General features: G+C 41.0%; 1 protein-coding gene across 1 annotated transcript; it reads left to right on the forward strand.

Annotated features, from left to right (window-relative positions):
* Positions 1–7,094: 7,094 nt before the first annotated feature.
* Positions 7,095–18,092, forward strand: MLANA (melan-A). The gene is made up of 4 exons (XM_047103291.1): positions 7,095–7,171; positions 11,335–11,431; positions 16,651–16,764; positions 18,024–18,092. Exons 1-4 carry the CDS (start codon positions 7,095–7,097, stop codon positions 18,090–18,092), a joined length of 357 nt encoding a protein of 118 aa, XP_046959247.1.
* Positions 18,093–20,385: the final 2,293 nt, after the last annotated feature.

Below are 20,385 nucleotides of genomic sequence, written 5' to 3' on the forward strand. Positions count from 1 at the left end.
CCAGGCACTGGACTGGGTGATTTTACATATTTTATCATCTCACTTAATTCTCATAGAAATTTTGTAATTATTATTTATTCCCATTTTGTAGATGAGGCTGATGAAGCTCAGAGAAGCTAAGTAATTTGCCCAGGGTCACACAGATAATAATGGGAGTTGAGATTCCATGTCATTGTGTCTAGGTCCAGGACCCTACAGTGCATAGGAAAGGAGCACTGTTCACAGCCTGCCTCAATCACTGCAGATATGTCTACCTGCCTTCTCTACCTTCTGAAATACCATTTCTATTTATTCAGCTTCTCCTACAAAAGGGAAGCAGCATCAACTCTTATTTAGAGTGATGGATTTTATAACCTTCTAGCATTTTCTGATGGGATGTATGTGAGAGAACAAAACCTCACAGTCTTGTGGAAAGCACAGAAGAAGGTTCTAAGCCCTAAGGAGGATGAGTAAAGAGGATTCTGGCCTCTAAACTGTGAACAGGAGGGTTTTGAAAAGATCGAAGAGGCATCTCTGCAGCCAGTCTTCAGCTGCTTCATCAGGTGGACCATTGGTTCGGGGGCGGGGGTGGGGGGCGCGGTCAAAGCCCACCAGGGGGCAGCAGAGAATGAGTCAATGGACAGCAAGCTAACTTTGGGACACTGGCAGGTTAAGTTGCAACCTCACATCCAAACTAAAGGCAGATTTTAGCTGGACCAGAAGAGTAATGGGTGGGGCAGCCTTGTAGTAACAGCTCACCCTTGATGCTTAAGGTATTTAAGCACATGGTAAGCATTATCTCCTTTAGCTTTCACAACTTACCTAGGAAGTAAATCCTATTTATTATTAGCCCTACTTTTTCATGCAATGAGGCTCCAAGAAGTATATGATTTGCCCAAGGTCACACAGATTGAAGAGATGAAGTACAGACAATTTGGACTCTAGAATCCCTGTGGTTAGCCTTGGAGCTATACTGCCGGGGAAGAAAGGAAATTATGGGAAGTGTGGAAGGTAGTAGGGCCTGGGTTCGTTCTGGGGGCAGAGACTGATGCCTAGGCCAATCCAAGGACAGTGACTAGAAGCCTGGTCAAAAGGGAATTCTGGGGGTAATTCCAGGAAACAGGATGTGGTAGGATTTTCAGTCTGAGGTTCCCTGGAAACTCTTATTTGAAGAAGCCACTCCAGCTCATCCTTGGCACTTTACCCTGACAGGACTAGACACATCAGAAGCTGCAAGCCACTCAAAGACCCAAAGAGATGTCCCTGTAAGATCTGATCAGGACTCTCTTGCTGAGCTTCAAAAACTGGATGAGTGGAAGAGTATGTCCCCAAACAGGCTGTAGTGTCCCCAGTGTGCCGAATCTGGTCCTGTGGCTCTCTCTGGGGCAGGGGATGATGCTAGCTGCCTTGCATGATCCACGCTGGAACAATACCTGGGCAAATTCAAGGTCCTTGAATTAGTTCACATCACCAGGGGACTTAAACAAGACCTGGGAGCTTGCCTTACCCTGAGATCCAAGTCAGTACCTCCTTCTCTGGTCTTGACACCAATCATGCAGGGGCCCAGTTTAGTTGAGGAATCCAGCTTAGCACAAACCTTTGGCTTCCTGGCTCAGAATTGCATCCTTCTTTCTAGACTTGCACCCACCACTAGGACTGTCTGGGAGTTACTGGGCATAACCCTAAGGTTCTCAGGTTAAAGTCACCTTCCTCAAATCCACTGACACAATGGGCTTATATTCTTCCTGATGCATGTACAGAATCTACTGAATCAGTCTCAGTTCTGGGAACCCAGACTAATTCATGTTCTGTTACTCTGCCTCAGGGCCTTTGCTTCAGGTTCTTCTATCTGAAATCCTCTTCCTCCATCTTTGTATGACTTCTTTGCTGACTCCTTTTTGTCACTTACATCTCAGTTTACATTTTTCCTCTTTTTCAGAAAGGCTTTCCCTGTCTTACCTAATAAGGATCAAACCCCCTCTCTCTCCTTTTTGTCTTTTCTCTCCTTTGTCATTTCCAGTGATGATTATCCAGTATCCAGTAAGTTGATAATGCCCTCACACAGAACAGTCTAAAATGGAAAGTGGAAAGCCATAGGATAAGGAAGTAGTGGGGACCTTGGATATTATGGGGAAGTGACCTTAGTAGTTATTTAATCGAAGTCCTCAGCTGATAAGAATTATCATATTCTTTTTTTTTCAGTTGAGTGTTTTGTTTCTCCACAACAGTTACAGAGAGCTGGTAGGTAACTGTTCTATCCTAAGACATGCTTCTGGGTTATACACAGTTGACTCTTGGGGTAGATTATAATGCCAGATCAAATCAGTTAGATACTAGGTAGGTCATATCTACCTTCAAAGAGAAACTTTTGTCTGCCCCTTGCAAATGCACAGAACCCACTCTCCCCAGGAGACAATTATCTTTGAATATGTCACAGAGAAATCAGGGAGCTTAGGAAGTTTTTAGGAGGCCTTAAGGATCTTCTATTTCCTACTAGGAAATAGAATCCAACAATACATTAAAAGAATTATTCACCATGATCAAGTGGGATTTATTTCTAGGATGCAGGGCTGGTTCAGTATCTGCAAATCAATTAAAGTGATACATCACATCCATAAAAGAAAGGATAAGAACCACATGATCCTCTCAATAGATGCAGAAAAAGCATTTGATAAAATACAGCATCCTTTCTTAATAAAAGCTCTCAAAAAAGTAGGGATAGAAGGAACATATGTCAACATCATAAAGGCCATATATGAATAGTCCCACAACTAATCTCATCCTCAATGGGGAAAAACTGTCAGCTTTTCTACTAAGATCGGGAACACAACAGGGATCTCCACTCTCACCACTGTTGTTCAACGTAGGGCTGGAAGTCCTAGTCCCAGCGATCAGACAACAAAAAGAAGTAAAAGGCATTCAAATCATCAAGGAAGAAGTCAAACTCTTACTCTTCACAGATGACATGATACTCTATGTGGAAAGCTCAAAAGACTCCACCAAAAAACCCTGCTAGAACAGCAAAGTCACAGGATATAAAATCAATGCACAGAAATTAGTTGCATTTCTATACATCAAAAATGAAGCAACAGAAAGAGAAATCAAGAAATTTATCCCATTTACAATTGCACCAAAACCATAAAACACCTAGGAATAAACCTAACCAAAGAGGTAAAAAATCTATACACTGAAAACTATAGAAAGCTTATGAAAGAAATTGAAGAAGACACACAAAAAATGGAAAAACATTCCATGCTCATGGATTGGAAGAACAAATATTGTTAAAATGTCGCTACTACCCAAGCAATATTCAATGCAATCTTTATCAAAATAACACCAGCATTCTTCACAGAGCTAAAACAAACAATCCTAAAATTTGTATGGAACCAGAAAAGACCCTGAATAGCCAAACAATCCTGACAAAAACAAAAACAGAAACAAACCTGAAAACTGGAAGCATCACAATTCTGGACTTCAGGCTTTATTACAAAGCCGTAATCATCAAGACAGTAGGGTACTGGCACAAAAACAGACACACAGATCAATGGAACAGAATAGAGAACCAGAAATGGACCCACAGATGTATGGCCAACTAATCTTTGACAAAGCAGGAAAGAATATCCAATGGAAAAAAGACAATATCTTCAGCAAATGGTGCTGGGAAAACTGGACAGCAGCATGCCAGAAGAATGAAACTGGACCATTTTCTTACACTACACATAAAAACAAACTCAAAATGGATGAAAGACCTAAATGTAAGGCAGGAAACCATCAAAATTCTAGAGGAGAAAACAGGCAGCAATCTCTTTGATCTCCACCGCAGCAACTTCTTTCTAGATAAGTCCCCGGAGGCAAGGGAAACAAAAGCAAAAATAAAGTTATTGGGACCTCATCAAAATCAAAAGCTCTGCACAGCAAAGGAAACAATCAACAAAACTAAAAGCCAACTGACAGAGTGGGAAAAGATATTTGTAAATGACATATCAGATAAAGGGTTAGTATCCAAAATCTATAAAGAACTTACCAAACTCAACAACCAAAAAGCAAATAATTCAGTGAAGAAATGCGCAAAAGACATGAACAGATACTTTTCCAAAGACACCCTAACGGACTAATGGCTAATGGACACAGGAAAAAATGCTCCACATCACTCATCATCAGGGAAATACAAATCAAAACCCCAATGAGATACCAACTCACACTTGCTAGATTGGCTAAAATTAACAATTTAAGGAAACAATAGATGTTGGTGAGGATGTGGAGAAAGAGGAAAACTTGCACACTGCTGGTGGGAATGCAAACTGGTGCAGCCATTCTGGAAAACAGTATGGAGTTTCCTCAAAAAATTAAAAATAGAACTCCCCTATGACCCAGCAATTGCACTATTAAGTATTTATCCAAAGGATAGAAAAATGCTGATTCGAAGGGGAACATGCACCCCAATGTTTACAGCAGCACTATCAACAATAGCCAAATTATGGAAAGAGTCCAAATGTCCATCAACTGATGAATGGATAAATAAGATATGGTGTATATATACAATGGAATATTATTTGGCGACCAAAAACAATGAAATCTTGCCATTTGTAACAATGTGTATGGAACTAGAGTGTATTATGCTAAGTGAAATAACTCAGTCAGTAAAAGATAAATATCATATGATTTCACTCATAAGTGGAGTTTAAAAAACAGATGAACATAGGGGACAAGAAGGAAACATAAGATAAAAAGAGAAGGAGGTAAACCATAAGAGACTCTTAAATACAGAGAACAAGCTGGAGGGATGTTGGTTGGGGGGATGGGCTAAATGGGTGATGGGCATTAAGGAGGGCACTTGTTGGGATGAACAGTGGGTATTAAATATAAGTGATAAATCACTAAATTCTAACAAAATAAATAAATAAAACCCTGATAAATTTTTTAAAAAGTATCTTTTATTTCCTCTTCTTGATCAGAACCAGGTGGGACTAGATGGTCTCCAGGTCTGAGCCTAAAGGCTCTTTAAGTCTTTGAGGTGGGGATAAGGGAGGGTATAGGGTCCCCAGGTATATTTTCAGATAAACAGTATCTAATTTTTTAAGTAAAAATATGTCCTATCCAGTAAGTGGGGCATAATTATGCTAAAAAAATATTTCATGGGACATAGTTATATTAAAAATTATTCAGTGTTTATCTGAAATTCAAATATAATTGGGAATCCTATATTTTATCTAGCAACCTTAAGGGAGACGGACCAACATTTAAAATAAGTGGCTTCCAAGGGGTGCCTGGGTGGCTCAGTCAGTTAAGCGTCCGACTTCAGCTCAGGTCATGATCTCGCTATTCACGGGAGTTCTAGCCCCGTGATGGGCTCTGTGCCAACAGCTCAGAGCCTGGAGCCTGCTTCAGATTCTGTGTCTCCCTCTCTCTCTGCCCCTCCCCCACTCGCACTCTGTTTCTCTCTCTCTCTCTCAAAAATAAATAAACATTAAAAAGAAACATGTTAAATAATAAACAAACAAACAAACAATAAAATAAGTGTCTTCCCTAAAAGGAAATCTTGAGATTGGGGAAAACAGAGGCCACAGTGAGAAATGACTTTTTGAGGAGAGGAATGAAGTCAGTTTCTTTCATGCCAATTAAGCAATCACAGGCGACCCTGTCAGAAATCCAAACTCATGACTAACATGGGACTGGAGATCAGGAAAAGAAATTTAAAAGATTAAGAGTCAGAGAAGCAATCTTCACACACAGGACAAGCCAGTAGACAGAACAATCCCATCCAGGAAGGTAAGAGCATGGCCTTCTCAACCATTGTTTTTGCCCAAGAGAACAGGTTTTGGGGGATTCTGGTGGGCTCCTTTGCCCTCCTTCGTTGCTTCCCTGATGCTTGGCTGCCAGCAAAATTTCTCCTCGGTGCATGTAAGTCTTCAGCTACTGAGGGCTCATGAAGTCTCTTCCTAGGTCCTGTTTCTAGACTGCCAAAAAGCAAAGAAGAGAGCCAGGTAAAGCAATCATTCAGGCTACATCCTGATTTTGATTCTGTGTGTGTATTCTCTTGTCATTTGAAAGACTGCTTCTCTTGGTTTGAGTGAGATGAGATGAGGTACATTTGTTGTCCCTGTACTGTTTGCAGAGGTTTACATAGATTTACAAAAACAATTTAATGCAGAATCAAGTTTTGTATCTGTAATTTTGAGCACAGGGCTCACCCCTACATTATTTACCTGAGATGATCATGAGTTCAACTATAATTTCTTTCTTACAATTGGGAAGGAAAAATTATGCACAAAATGCCCCAGTGTAAAGTGTTCATGTGGTGAATTCCCCCTCTGTTCTCCCACTTCTCTCCTACTATTTTAAGCAGGCTCATTAATATAACTCTATTATCAGACCTTTGAAATTCATAAGAATAAGAGGGAAGAAAAATACATATAATAGCAAGGAGAGAAGAGAAACCACTGTTGGTTTCCAACCAGCACACTTTAATCATGACTTCCATAGTTCATGAGCTTTTGTCTATTTGTTTGTATTATGGCTTAAAATTGTGTATTAAAATATATATCATTATAAGACATATACACAAACAGATTTAAGCCCTATTCCTGAGACTTGAATGAGGGAGAAAGAGGATGCTGTGTTCAGCCACATATTCATGTCATCATAACCATCTATTTGGCCAAAGATTGAAATGAAATTAATACCTTTGGAGAGACCTCCTTTTATTAACCAGTTTTGTGCCAAGGAAAGTAGGGAATAAATAAAAATGAATTTTGTTTCTCTACAAGCTTATGGTATAGAGTCACATTGAAGGCAAATGATGAGCATTTCCCCCCAGAATAATAACTCAAAGTTTGTTGTTGTTGTTGTTTGCTTTTGTTTGTAGTTTCTTCTTTGAACTTGTTTCAGTTGGTAGAAGTGGTTAGAACCTTGAGCAATCTCCACTTGATATCAATGAAAAAAGCAAGTACAAATCCTTTCCCAGAGAGAAACCAGAGGGTCTTGGGTATTATTAATGTCCACCCGGAGAGAATGTCTTTGTGGATCTTTATGAAGTGCTGAGTGAGATGCTCTGGATGCATTAAATGATGCCTGTGTGCCCCTGCTACAGGTATCCTGTGAACTGTGCCCATAAGATGCCAAAAGAAGAGCCTTACTTCATTCTTGGCTACCCCAAGAAGGGGCACAACCACTCCTACATCACAACTGAAGAGTAAGTTCAAAACTGAACCCAGGGGGGTTTCTAGTTTGCCATTTGCTGACACAGCCTGCTGATTTCCACCAGCACCTGCCTGTCAGTAAATCTCTCTAGTGTTCATTTCTCCAGAGAGTAAAAACCCTGATAATGAGGTGAGGAACCCCCATGATCCTACAAGGGGCTCTGTCAAGCTTCTCTGAGGCCAAACAGGCAAGGAGACAGGAATGATAATCAGTTGGATCTTGGCATTTATTTTTCTGTATCCTTGGCTATTAGGTTTTCACTACAGGTTCCCTGGATGGAAAACGTCTGGATGCAAGATGACGCTTTCCTCAAACCTTGTTATGTCTAACCCACTCAGGCTCCTAGAGATGGTCTGCAGACAGAACAAAGGCGAGTTGCCAAAGAGCTAGTGAGAATGAAGGGCAAGTATGTGCGACTCCAACTGCAGACTGACTCCAGGGTGAAGATGATGGTTATAATTCTGCATCATAATTTATCCTAAGGAAAGCTGTTTGATATTATGAATTAATATAAGTATTTATATGATTCAGCATTTCTAAGTGCTAAGCAATGCATAATCAGTCCAAGACACTATCCTTGTCTTTGGAAAAATATTACAGTCTTTTGGATAATTAGGTTCAAGAATAATTTTAGCAAACATAAGTGCTGTAACGGGATGACAGTCTCCTGGGACACACTCTACATGTACTAGAGTGGGCAAGATTGGTGGGAGGTCAGTTTACACCCTCTGAGTGGAGACTCCAACAGGAAAAAAATGGTACCAGGTTTTTATTTGGACTATCTCTTAAGTTCAGAACTTACTGAAAACTTGCTCTCCCTTGGAAAAGAACTATTTAAAAATCTTTATTAGAGTGAACTAGCAGGGGCAAGCAAGATGTAGAATCCATTAAAGGGACTGAGGAAGAATTTAGGCTGGGAGCATTTCCTTAGAAGACTCTGGTGGGATTCTCTAACATTCCTGCGTGGTCAGTGGGGAACTGGGATGGGGAGATCTTCTGAAAAAATGTCTGAAGAGCAAAAATACACTCTTTGGGGTATTTGGGGGGTACACATATTAGGTAGGATATTGTTTCAGCTTCTGTATGATTTAACAAACTGTATCACTGTGAAACGTCAGGAAAGAGAGGTTGAGGGATTCTCTCAGTTGAAAGGGCATAAGTAATTTATGGAGATTTTAAACTACAGTTTTCCAGTCATTGCCACTAGAGAGGCTGATTTCATAGGTCTGGGGGTAGGGGCACAGAGTTGGCACTTTAACAAGCATCTCATGTGACTCTGCTGAGCCCTGCCCAGCTGGGTAGTGGATTCTTTTGGTGTGTCTGGCATATCCTGATGTTTTCCACTACTGTATCAGTCACTGGATGTGTGTAAATGCAATGTGACTGTGCATAAAGAAGTGGAACAGAGCTCTGTCTGTGTCAAGATGTCCAAGGGGATGACCACAGACTTGGTGGGTGTAATTAGAGCGCAAGCATGCTAGGAATTAAATCAGCTGCCTTCAGTCATGAGAACCCACTGAATTCTTCTTGTGAAAGCTTCATTTCAGGAAAGGGTGATATGGCAGGAAAGAATGATATAGAAGGAAAGGCACTGCTTGGATATCTTAGGCCAGTCACTGTGAATGCTGGTTCTTTCACTTACTAGTTGTGCAGCCTTGGGCGTTTTACTACCTTAAAATGTTAGGGATATCAGCTGTGACATGAACATCATATCTACTTCAGAGGACTAAATGTGAGGATGTAAGGATGAAATAAAAGTCTATATGTGGGCTGCTTAGCACAATGCATGGCACAAATCAGTGCTCAATGAATGGCAGAGAAGCCACTAAGCTGGTGGTGATGTTGATGAATCTTGGTAGGTCTCAGCTTCATGATCCACAAAATAGGTGGACTGGCCTGCATAATTAGGTCAGAGTTTTTATCCAGCACTGTCATCCATCCTGTTTAGAGATGGACAGAATAGACTTAATGCCTCAGCAGCCTTGAGAAGGAGGTGGTCAGGTAGATGTTACAGGGCTTCTGTCCAGGAGAAGCCTCAGCTATATCTTGATTTATGTTCAGATGCTCAATCTCCTATAAATCACCCAGCTCTGCAGAGCCTTTCTTTAGCAAGTCACAGCACTCTCCATTTTGATCATGCTATGATGTAGAAAATCAGGCCGATGCCACCTAATTGACAGTGTTATACAGGGAAAGCACAGCCTCAGTCACTGTTTCCAGGGCCTCTGTGGTAACTAATGCTTCCCATGGGCCACAGGACATAGGGCTCAAAATGTTGGCTTAGATGCCCGGATTGCATCCTGCTACAATCTTAGTGAAGTTCCATTCTTAGTGAAGCTACAGGTTTGCTCTAGGTTCAGCTCAGACAGTTCTCCCCAGCACTGAGCCTCCTTGTTATATTTTTTAATAACCCATGCCTGGCCAGCTGGGAGGTTCTTATTGAACATCTTTAGAGTCTCTTGACTCCAAAGTCAAGTCGGCTGGCATCTCTGACTTGGCAGCCAAGCAGTCTGGAGAGATAAGGTTGCTTGTCTCAGCATTCCCTGGGCTCTAGTCCCAGCTCAATTCTAAAATATCTTTTCCAGGTCACTTAGGTGAGAACAGAGTAAGCAGTAAGCACTGACCCATCTGGTTCAGTCTTTGGTGATTCTAAACTGGATTCCTGAAGCAAGCAGAGGCCAGATAGCATCTTGTGTAATGGAGTATAAACATGAGACACATATCCTAACAGCTGGGCTAGGCTCTGGCATCCCCATGCAATATTTACAGTCTTGGGGACCTTTAAATCCAACAAGCCCTACTTCCACCCCTTCAGTCAGAATGTGCCAGCCCTAAGTCCTCAGTGGTTGCTTTAAATACTTTCTCCTCTTCACTATCTTTTCTCTATCCCCAGTCAAAACCTACTCTGTGGAAAGTCGCAGATCCCCTCATTCTCACTAGAGTGTCAATGACCCTCAAGAGGTGAAAGTAACAGAATATTAAGCTTTTAGGACAAAGGAAAGATGAATCTTTAAAGATGGTATTTCAGGTCTTCAGTTCCAATTGTAAATGAGTAAAAATAATGATGTTGGGGCTAGCATTATGCCCCAAATCCACATATTTATAAATAGTTACCTTAAAAAAGGCATTCAATGGTTCATTCATTTTGCAGATGTGAATTTGTAATCACTCATAATTCATTTGTTCATTTTTTATTAATTTGGCCATCCATCCAACTGTCCACTTAGCCATCCATCCATCCATCCACCTTCAAGAAATATTTTTTTGAAACACCAATGTGCCTGACACTTTCTAGGCACTGAGGAAACAAATTAAAACATAAACCAAAAACCAAAAAACTCCTTTGGGACCTCCTCTCCTAGAAGAGACAGGTAAGCACACTGCTGATTACCACTGCAGGGCTGCGTATAAGAGAAGACAGGATTGGTTGCCATCATACTGGGAGGGGTGGGTGGTGCTGAATCTTTGAACATGAATTTATTAGTCATGCACAAGGAATAAAGGGGTGAGTTTGGGTCAGAAAAGACACAAACACAAATGAGATAAACTCAAGTTTAAATCCTGGCTCCATCTTGTGCTACCCTCTGTATGATCATCAGCAAGGCACTTCACCTCTAAATCTATTTCCTTATCTGTGAAATGGGGATGATAGGTGATGCCTCCTTTGCAGGATTGTTGTAAGAATTAAATAATCTAGTATGTGTACAATGTTCATCATGGCATCCGGCTTAGAGTAGGTCTTAAGTCAATGTTAATTATCAATCCTTTTTCTGGACTAATAGTTGGGAAAAATGTTTTAAATAAGTCCTTATGGAAAGAAAAGATAACTCAGTCTCAGTAAATACTTTGTTCATGTAAGGGTCAGTTGCTACTGCACTTCTTGTGCCTGGAACTTGGGTGTTTAGGCCATGCCAGTTAGCCCTATTTCTGTGGGCACACACCTGAGAGACTCCTAAAGAAGTTCCTGTTCCTTGTTACAGATGCTGGAGGCCTGGTGAGCGTTCAGTGTGGTATGGGGTAGGAAACTACTTGGGGGCTGGGAGGTGTTGCTCTGGGCTGGAAAAACTCCTGTGGAGATTGAAGATTGATGCATGTTCATTGCAATCTGGAGCAAGGTTTCTGTACCCAGATGGATTTGTCTATCTCTTGGGCCAGGGCTGCAGGGATTGGAATCCTGACAGTAGTCCTGGGAATTTTGCTGCTCATTGGCTGCTGGTATTGTAGAAGACGAAGTGGATACAGAAGCTTGAGGGTTAGTAAAGTTTCCACTGCTGGAATCCCTCTGGATCCAGGATACCCTTCCCTTTCTTTCTTTGAATTTCTGGGGAATGAGATAACATTCTCATGATCACCTCTAGCTCTCCTCTCTGGTTCTGATGAGTCTTTCTCTATACTTCTTTCAAGTCTTCTTTGCTTCTACCTAGGCATGAACCCCAACCAGAAACTTGGCCCATCTCAGTGATTTGATTCACAGCAAACCTGAGTACTTGGCTGTGTATGTAGCTGAGCACTGATAGTTTGTGTGGTGCAAGGACAGAGGTCCTGATACTCTTGCACAGCAAACAATGGCATGTGAGATGCTCCAGATCTTATCAGTCCTTCTGGGAATTCTCACTGGTTCTGTTCTCCAACTTAGTGGCTTGCTCATCTCACCTTGCTGCCTCGCCTGGGAGTTCCAGGTTCTTCTAACTCTGTTATACCAAGCAATTCAGCATGCCTAGGACCTATACAGCCATAAGTACAATGAGGAAATCATCCACCCCTCAGCAGCACAAAGGACCGCTGGGTTTTTAACAGAACCCATTCTCGTTTGATGACCAATGTAGTTTTGACAGAATTTTTTCTTCTTTACCCACATGAACAGGAAGCTAACAAATTACACAGTCCAGTCTTAGGGCAGTAGTGTCTTCCACACATGGGAAACATCAATTGATCTTAAACCATTAGAACTACAGGTCTCACTTAAAAGCCAAGTAGCACTTTAGCTCTTAAGCATCCAAAGGCTCTCTCCATAGTGAGCAATGGAATGAAAGGAAAGTTGCAATTTCTCTCTCCCTTCCCCCTTCCCCCTTCTCCCTTCTCTCTTTCCTCCTCCACCCTCTCTTTTTCTGTCCCTCCACACTTCTCTCCATTTCTCCCTTTATTATTACACATCTGAAAACTTCTGAGTTGATACATAATGGAAAACATTATCTTTACAGAAGATGTTGGAATGTCCCATTCCTCATTCAGCAAACACTTCATTTAGAAGAAAAGGTTCTGTGATGGAGAGGACGGTTGTGAGGGTGGGGTTTGGATCTTGGCAGTCTGAAGAAGGAAAGGGGAAGATAACAGCTTTGAATTCTCCTTGCCAGGAAGCTTGGGCAGTCCCATGTGCCCCTTGCCCTAATCCCCATCTTGCCAGAGTGTCCAAATACAAATCATGAAATACAGTGCAAGTTTGGGGGCCAACACGGCCACTGAGCAGTAGTAGCCCTCCCGTGTGTTGACATTTAGTGGAAAGAAGGAAGTTTATGAGTCTGAATAAGATCCCAAACCAAGTACCATAGGAAAGCCTTGGCTTAGGAGATTAGGGATGGATCTTGTGTTCATATGACACTTCTCTGTGGCTGTTCACAACAGATTAGGGAGGGACTTTGCTCTCTGCCACAGAATTCCATTTGTGCCTCTAGTACAGAGTTAATAGTGCTTTGCAATTGGTTATTAATATTTTTGCCTCCTCCACCCCTTATCCTTCCTCCATTTATGTCTTGGGACAGAGAATATTTCTTACTCATCTTTGTACCTCCAGTGCCTGGCCCATAGCAGTCACCCAATTGTATGGCATCAGGATTTGGTCTCATTGTCTGTCATTGACTCGCGTGATGACCTTAGATTTTAACTTCTCTGAGCCTCATTTACTGTATTCTACACCTAGGCACATGTGATATAATATGATATATATCAGTTTTTATTTAATATATATTTTCTTCCATATGTTTATTTAATTCTATATTTGTATATAAAAACACACAATGATTTAAGTCTTTCAAGGAGTAAAAGCTCTACAAATTCAATATGTCGACAACCATTTCCTAATAGGCTTGATGCCACTGGACAAAAATACAATGATTTTTTTCCTTCCTGATTCAACACTCCCATCTTAAACTCAATTAAACCATAACAGAGAGTCTTTAATGTCATAAGCTCAGACACTGAACATTTTGCTTAGTAAGGTTTAAGTTCAACCTTACTAGATCAGTGATTTGTAGAGTTTCTGGAATTTTTGTGAGATGGAGCTGTGTTTAAGTTTTCTGGTTCCTGTGGCACCTAAAAAATGCTGTCATTTATTTTTTTTAATGTTTATTTTTATTTTTGAGAGAGAAAGAGAGACAGAGCATGAGTAGGAGAGGGTCAGAGAGAGAGGAAGACACAATCCAAAGCAGACTCCAGGCTCTGAGCTGTCAGCACAGACCCTGATGTGGGGCTCAAACCCATGAGTCATGAGATCATGACCTGAGGTGAAGTCGGACACTTAACCGACTAAGCCACCCAGGTGCCCCCTACTTCTTAAATTAATATTAAAATCTTGTTTTGAGACTTTCATATTTCCTGAAAAGCTGGATTGGGGATCAGTAGTCTAAGAAATTTAGGCAAAATTATGTAAAATAGTGCACTAAATAAATCCTCCCTGCCTCTCTTCAGTGATTCTTTTTTTTTTTTTTCATTTTGAAACCAAAGGACATAAATGACAATAAATGCAAGCTTCAGGTAGCTAAGTTACTCAACCTTTAACAAACTGCTTTAAGCTTTGAAATGTTTACTTTCCCACTTCCATTGACCATAGAATGGTAGCATGGTTGGTTGGAATTAAGATCTCCTAAAGTGTCTCCATTGACTCACAACTCCCTTTAGCCCTGAAAAACATCTTTTGAAAGAAAAGAGTGCTTTTTGCAGCAACTTGTTTCTGCAGGAAAATGATTTATGAAGGGATGGAAGTTGTTTTTGTATTTACCAACTTTACCTTTCACTTGAAAGTTTAGGACAAAATGCTTTTTGATTCTTGGAGAATTTCTTGGAGAATTTCAAGGCCCCTGCTACAGCTCAGTTGACACTCATGTTTCACTTGTGTTTCTCACTGCTTGATCAGGGGCCCCTGCACTGGGGCTCTTGCTAAAATGCAGATTCTGGGACCCTCTCTGGTGGTGGGACCCAGGAAGCTGCCTTTTAAAAAGATTTATTTTTGAGAGACAGGGAGAGAGGCGGTGGGGGCAGGGGGGAGGTGGAGAATCCCAAGCAGGTCCCACGCTGTCAGTGCAGAGCCCAATGCGGGTCTCGATCCCATGAACCGTGAAATCATGACCTGAGCTGCAATCAAGAGTCTGACACTTAATGGACTGAGCCATCCAGGCATCCCCAGGAAGATGCCTTTTAAATCGAATGCTGAAGTTTCAGTACAAATACATAGAATTGGCAGTGAACTAGGGGAGTGGATCATGCCCCTATCCTATAGCAGGTGAGAGATTTACAAAGAAGAAAAGGAATATAAATGATAATTGAGGTAAAGGGAGAAAAGGCATTAAATACCTTACCTGTGGGCTGCGAGTTGGGGAGGGGAGCAGAAACTTCCTGCATCCTCACATCAAGATTAGGGCCTTTGCGCATATATCCTTCCAGGGGGTAACATCAATAATAATTTCAGACTAGAGTCTAGGAAAACTACTTCTTTACAGTCTGCAGACTGTGTAGTTATCAGCCCAATCCATGTCTGGCCTGATCTCACTGATATTTCAAACACTTCTCCACTTCTCCCTGAGAAACCTGCCTTAATGCCCTCTTCCAACCTAGTAGACCCCAATGATTAGCCACAGTCTGCAGAAAAGGCTGAAGAACTGCTAACATCCTCACAGCCTCCTTGTTCCAGTCCCTCTCAGCCAGTACCACAGAATGCATATTGCTAATGCCCTACTGGCTAGATTTGGCTCACTGGTGTTTGGGACTGTATTAAAAAAAAAATTGAATTAGGTACTAAAATTTAAAAGTAGCATGTTACATAAAAATCTCAATTTCCAGTTTCTTTTTAAAAATCAAGAGATCTAGCAAAAACTGGCAGCTATATAGTGGTTGTCCCTTTAGATGAGACACTCTCCCTCCTTTTCTATGGCCCCCACCTGGCCCCTTTCCTCCCCCTTAGCATTGCCTGCCTGCTCCTTCTAAGGATCTGAATAGAGCTGGGTTGCCTGGGGGCAGGCAATAAAGAGGCGCATTGTCTGCATAGCTCTGGTTCTCCATGTGACCCTGGATCATCAGTTTTGACAGTATCACCTGGGAACTTGTTGGAAATGCGCATTATGGGCCTCACCCTAGTGTCAGAAAGTCTGGATGTGGGTCTGCCAATCTGGGTTTAACAAGCCCTCAGGTAATACTGATGCATGCTAAAATTTGAGAACCGCCACATGGAGAATTTAACAAAAATAAAAGCAACTAAAACTATGCTTTTTATTATCATAATGTGCTAGTAATTTTAAACTATGTCAGTGATGAAATATTCCACCTCACTATGGTGGACCACTCCTGAAGTCTCCACTTGGGTATGTTTCTCTGTCCTGCACAATTTGTTGTTATTATATTCTAGGGATGGAGAATATCACCTTGTAAACCTATGCAAAGCACCAAACTAAGCTTTCACCCACCCCTCCCCATAATAACTCAGGGTGCATAATTTATTCCTTGACTAGTCATCATGTTGCAGCTTAACTTGGAAGCTCAGGCTACAACCACAGTATTTCTACCACAACATATGCGTTTGTAGCATTTTAAAGATATTTTGCTGTCATTATGGGGAAGGCAGAAATAGTCAGTGTGTCCCTGCTGCCAAGTTTCTCAAAAGTTTTTTTCTCACTGAGATACCTCACTAGCTTTGACCACCTCCACTCAAAATCATTCTCTGAGGTTCATTTTTTAGATTGATTCTTTTTCTCTTTCCCTTCAAGAATATTCATTGACGAACTAATGGGTATCAGGCACTGTACTAAGTGCTTTACCTTTAGTTTTAATTTCCACAACTCTGAGAGGTAGGTGCATACTACAGATGCACAAATACTGGAATTCAGACAGGCAAAATGACTACTAGCCTGAAACACACTGCACATAAGTGGCAGAACCAAGATTAAAACCCATTCTTCTTTTTTTTTTTTTATAAGTTTATTTATTTATTTTGAGAGGCAGGGTGAGGGGAGAAGTAGAGGAAGAAGGAGAGAAAGAATCCCAAGCAGGCTCAGTGCTGTCAGCACAGAGCCTGACATGGGGCTTCATCTCACAAACTGAGAGATTATGACCTGAGCCCAGATCAAGAATTGGGTGCTCAACCAACTGAGCCACCCAGGCATCCTGATTAAAACCCATTCTTAAAATTTCAACTTCCTTCTCTTTTCTTTATTGAACTCAATTATTTTTTTCTCAACCACTGACCTTCATGCATGCACATTTCAGGACAAAAGCATTCACATTGGCACTCGAAGTACCTTAACAAGGAGATGTCCACGTGAGGGGTTTGGTCACCAGGATAGCAAGCTGCCTTTTCAAGAGAATAATTGTGAACCTGTGGTAGGTTGAGATCCTATATCTTGGTGTTTCTGTATGGCTGTTTTTAACTCAAATGAATAAAATTATTCCAATTTAAAAAGCAAGGACAATATGAATATACATAATGCTAGTGAACTGTACACTTAAAAATGTTAATTAAAATGGTAAAATTTATGTTTTATATATATATGTATATATAAACATAAGTAATAACATAATAAACATAACAAAAACATAAATAAACAAAATACATAACAAATAAACAAAAAACACAATAACAAAGATAAAAATGGGGAAGCCCAGAGATTGTCTTAAATCATGTCCTCTTTTACTCAGATTTTTTAGGTCAGTGATCTTATGTGTATAAGATCCAAAGGAAGAAGTTTGTTCTGCATACAATATCTTTTTTGTCTTATGTTTTTAGTATATTTGCCTTTTTCTGAATATAGATATATCTAGGGGAGAAAAAAAAGCATCTGTTATTAATTGTATAGAGCTGTGCAGTCCAAAAGGGTAGCCACTAGCCACATGTGACTATGGAGCATTTGTAACAAAGTAGTTTAAATTACAATGTGCTGTAACACATACCAGATTTCAAAGATTTAGTATGAAGAAAAAAATATAAATAATTCATTAATGATTTTTATATCAATTGCATGTTGAAATGATATTTTGATATGTGGGATTAAATAATTAAGATTAATTTTACCTGTTTATTCTTATTTTGTAATGTGGATACTAGAAATGTTTAAATCTCATATGTGGTATACTCTATTTCTATTGTGTGCACTGGTATAGGTGCAGTATATCATAATGGTGGAGAGAATGGACTCTGGAGCCAAATTGCTGTGAAATTGTGTGACCTTGAACAAGTGACTTAACCTCAGTTTTCCAACCTGTAACATGAAAACAATGTAAACACTCTAGAATTCTAAATTTTGAGCATTAAATAAAGGCCTGGCACATTTTTGCTATACTGATGATAGCACTGGCCTTTAGATACACAAGATACACAAGGATGTATCTATGTGGTATAAATGTAATGTATATTAGTGGCTTTAAAAACAGTGTTCAAGAACTCACTAGCTAGGGCTTGGGACTTAAACTGACAAAGGTAATGCAGGTATAAATAAGTTTTTGAGATTTTGGGAAGCCTGTGGACACTTACAAGTTTCTGTCCAGAGAAATAGCATAGTTATGATGCTAACCATTAACTCTACCCTCTCCCAGAACATACGCACTGTTGCCAAGCCCATACTCTCCCTTTCTCATTCTCACAGGTTCCCAATGCTCCACCTGCCTATGAGAAACTCTCTGCAGAACAGTCACCACCACCTTATTCCCCGTGAGAATGCTGAGAGGTGCTGAAATGATTTCCCTTACAATTTTGCTGGAATTTAATATGGACATCTAATATTCTGCTTTGGAATGCTGTAGAAACAGTATAAATCATCCCTAATAATAAGCTTAGTATTAAATTGTTAGTACAGCAACTAGTAATACTAATTGGGGAAATTATGAGAAATATTAAAATGGAAAAAACTTTGTTAATAAACACAATAATGATACTATTTGTATAATTTTCTGAGACAGAATTCAAGTGTGTATTCTGGCACCATTAAATTTCTTCTTTGTTGAAATTTGGCTAACAACTAAGAAACTACTATTCTGATTTTTGAAGAAGCAGCATCTTGGCCAATAAGAACTCTAACAAAATTGCTGCACATGAGTCTGTGGCATGGAGTACTTGCAAAGGATATCTTTATAGGTTTAAGACAAATTTGACCTACCAAATTATACTCACATTCAGAAAAGTATCAGTAATGTCTCTTTGTGGTCTACAATTCCATGATACTACAATAACATACTGCAGATATCCTGTTTCTTCATACATAGAATCCAGTTCTAATTACATTTCACTTCAAGACTCAATACTATCATAATTAATGATAAAAAGTTTCTGTTAAACCAGAAGATGGTGTAAGGATTTAAATAAGATACTGTAGGCTTCTGGGAAGATGGCGGCATAGGAGGACGCTGAGCTCACCGAGTCCTGCGGGTCACTTAGATTCCATCCACACCTGCCTAAATAACCCAGAAAATTGCCAGAAGACTAGCAGAACGGATTCTCTGGAGCCAAGCGTAGATGAGAGGTCCACGGAGGAGGGTAGGAAGGATGGAGAGGCGGTGCACGCTACAGGGACTGGCGGGATGCAGCTGGGGCAGAGGGGCGGCCCGCCAGCAAAGCAGAGCCCCCAAGTCTGGCTTGCAAAAACAGAGGGGCCGGACGGAGTGTGTTCTGACAGCAAGCAGGACTTAACATCTGGAAGGTTATAAGTTAACAGCTCTGCTCGGAGAGCAAGAGGGCTGGAGGACAACAGGAGGGAGAGTTGTTGAGCCCCTGAGGACAGAGTGCAGCTTGGTGGGGAACAAAGGCGCTCACCAGCGCCATCTCCCTTGCCCATCCTCCAGCCAAAATCCCAAAGGGAACCGGTTCCTGCCAGGGAACTGGCTTGCACCACGAAAACACCAAACGCTGTGATTCTGTGGTTCCATCCCTCCGGGAGGTCTGACTCCCTCCTGGTGCCGCAGGGCCCCTCCTGAAGGGGATCTCCAAAGGATAAGCTAGCTAGCTGAGCCTGCCCCTCCTGCCCCCATGCACCTTGCCGATCCACCCCAGCTAATACACCAGATCCCCAGTACCACAAGCCTGGCAATGTGCAAGTAGCCAAGACAGCCACACCACCCCACAGTGAATCCCACCCCTAGGAGAGGGGAAGAGAAAGTACACACCAGTCTGACTGTAGTCCCAGCGGTGGGCTGGGGGCAGACATCAGGTATGACTGCGACCCGCCCACCAACCCAAGTTATTCAAGACAGCACAGGGGAAGTGCCCCGCAGTCCCGCACCACTCCAGGGACTATCCAAAATGACAAAACAGAATTCCCCTCAAAAAAACCTCCAGGAAATAACCACAGCTAACGAACTGATCAAAAACGATTTAAAAAATATAACAGAAAGGGAATTTAGAATAATAGTCATAAAATTAATCGCTGGGCTTGAAAACAGTATAGAGGACAGCAGAGAATCTATTGCTACAGAGATCAAGGGACTAAGAAACAGCCAGGAGGAGCTAAAAAATGCTATTAACGAGCTGCAAAATAAAATGGAGATGACCACAGCTCGAATTAAAGAGGCAGAGGAGAAAATAGGTGAACTAGAAGATAAAGTTATGGAAAAAGAAGAAGCTGAGAAGAAGAGAGATAAAAAAAAAATCCAGGAGTATGAGGGGAAAATTAGAGAACTAAGTGATGCACTAAAGAGAAATAATCTACGTATAATTGGTATGCCAGAGGAGGAAGAGAGAGGGAAAGGTGCTGAAGGTGTACTTGAAGAAATCATAGCTGAGAACTTCCCTGATCTGGGGAAGGAAAAAGGCATTGAAATCCAAGAGGCACAGAGAACTCCCTTCAGATGTAACTTGAATCGATCTTCTGCATGACATATCATAGTGAAACTGGCAAAATACAAGGATTAAGAGAAAATTCTGAAAGCAGCTAGGGATAAACGTGCTCTAACACATAAAGGGAGACCTATAAGACTCGTGACCGATCTCTCTACTGAAACTTGGCAGGCCAGAAA

The sequence above is a fragment of the Lynx rufus genome, unplaced genomic scaffold, assembly GCF_022079265.1.
Source record: "Lynx rufus isolate CCGP_SWC_20201006 ecotype Redwood Valley unplaced genomic scaffold, mLynRuf1.p SCAF_10, whole genome shotgun sequence".
NCBI classification, from domain to species: domain Eukaryota; kingdom Metazoa; phylum Chordata; class Mammalia; order Carnivora; family Felidae; genus Lynx; species Lynx rufus.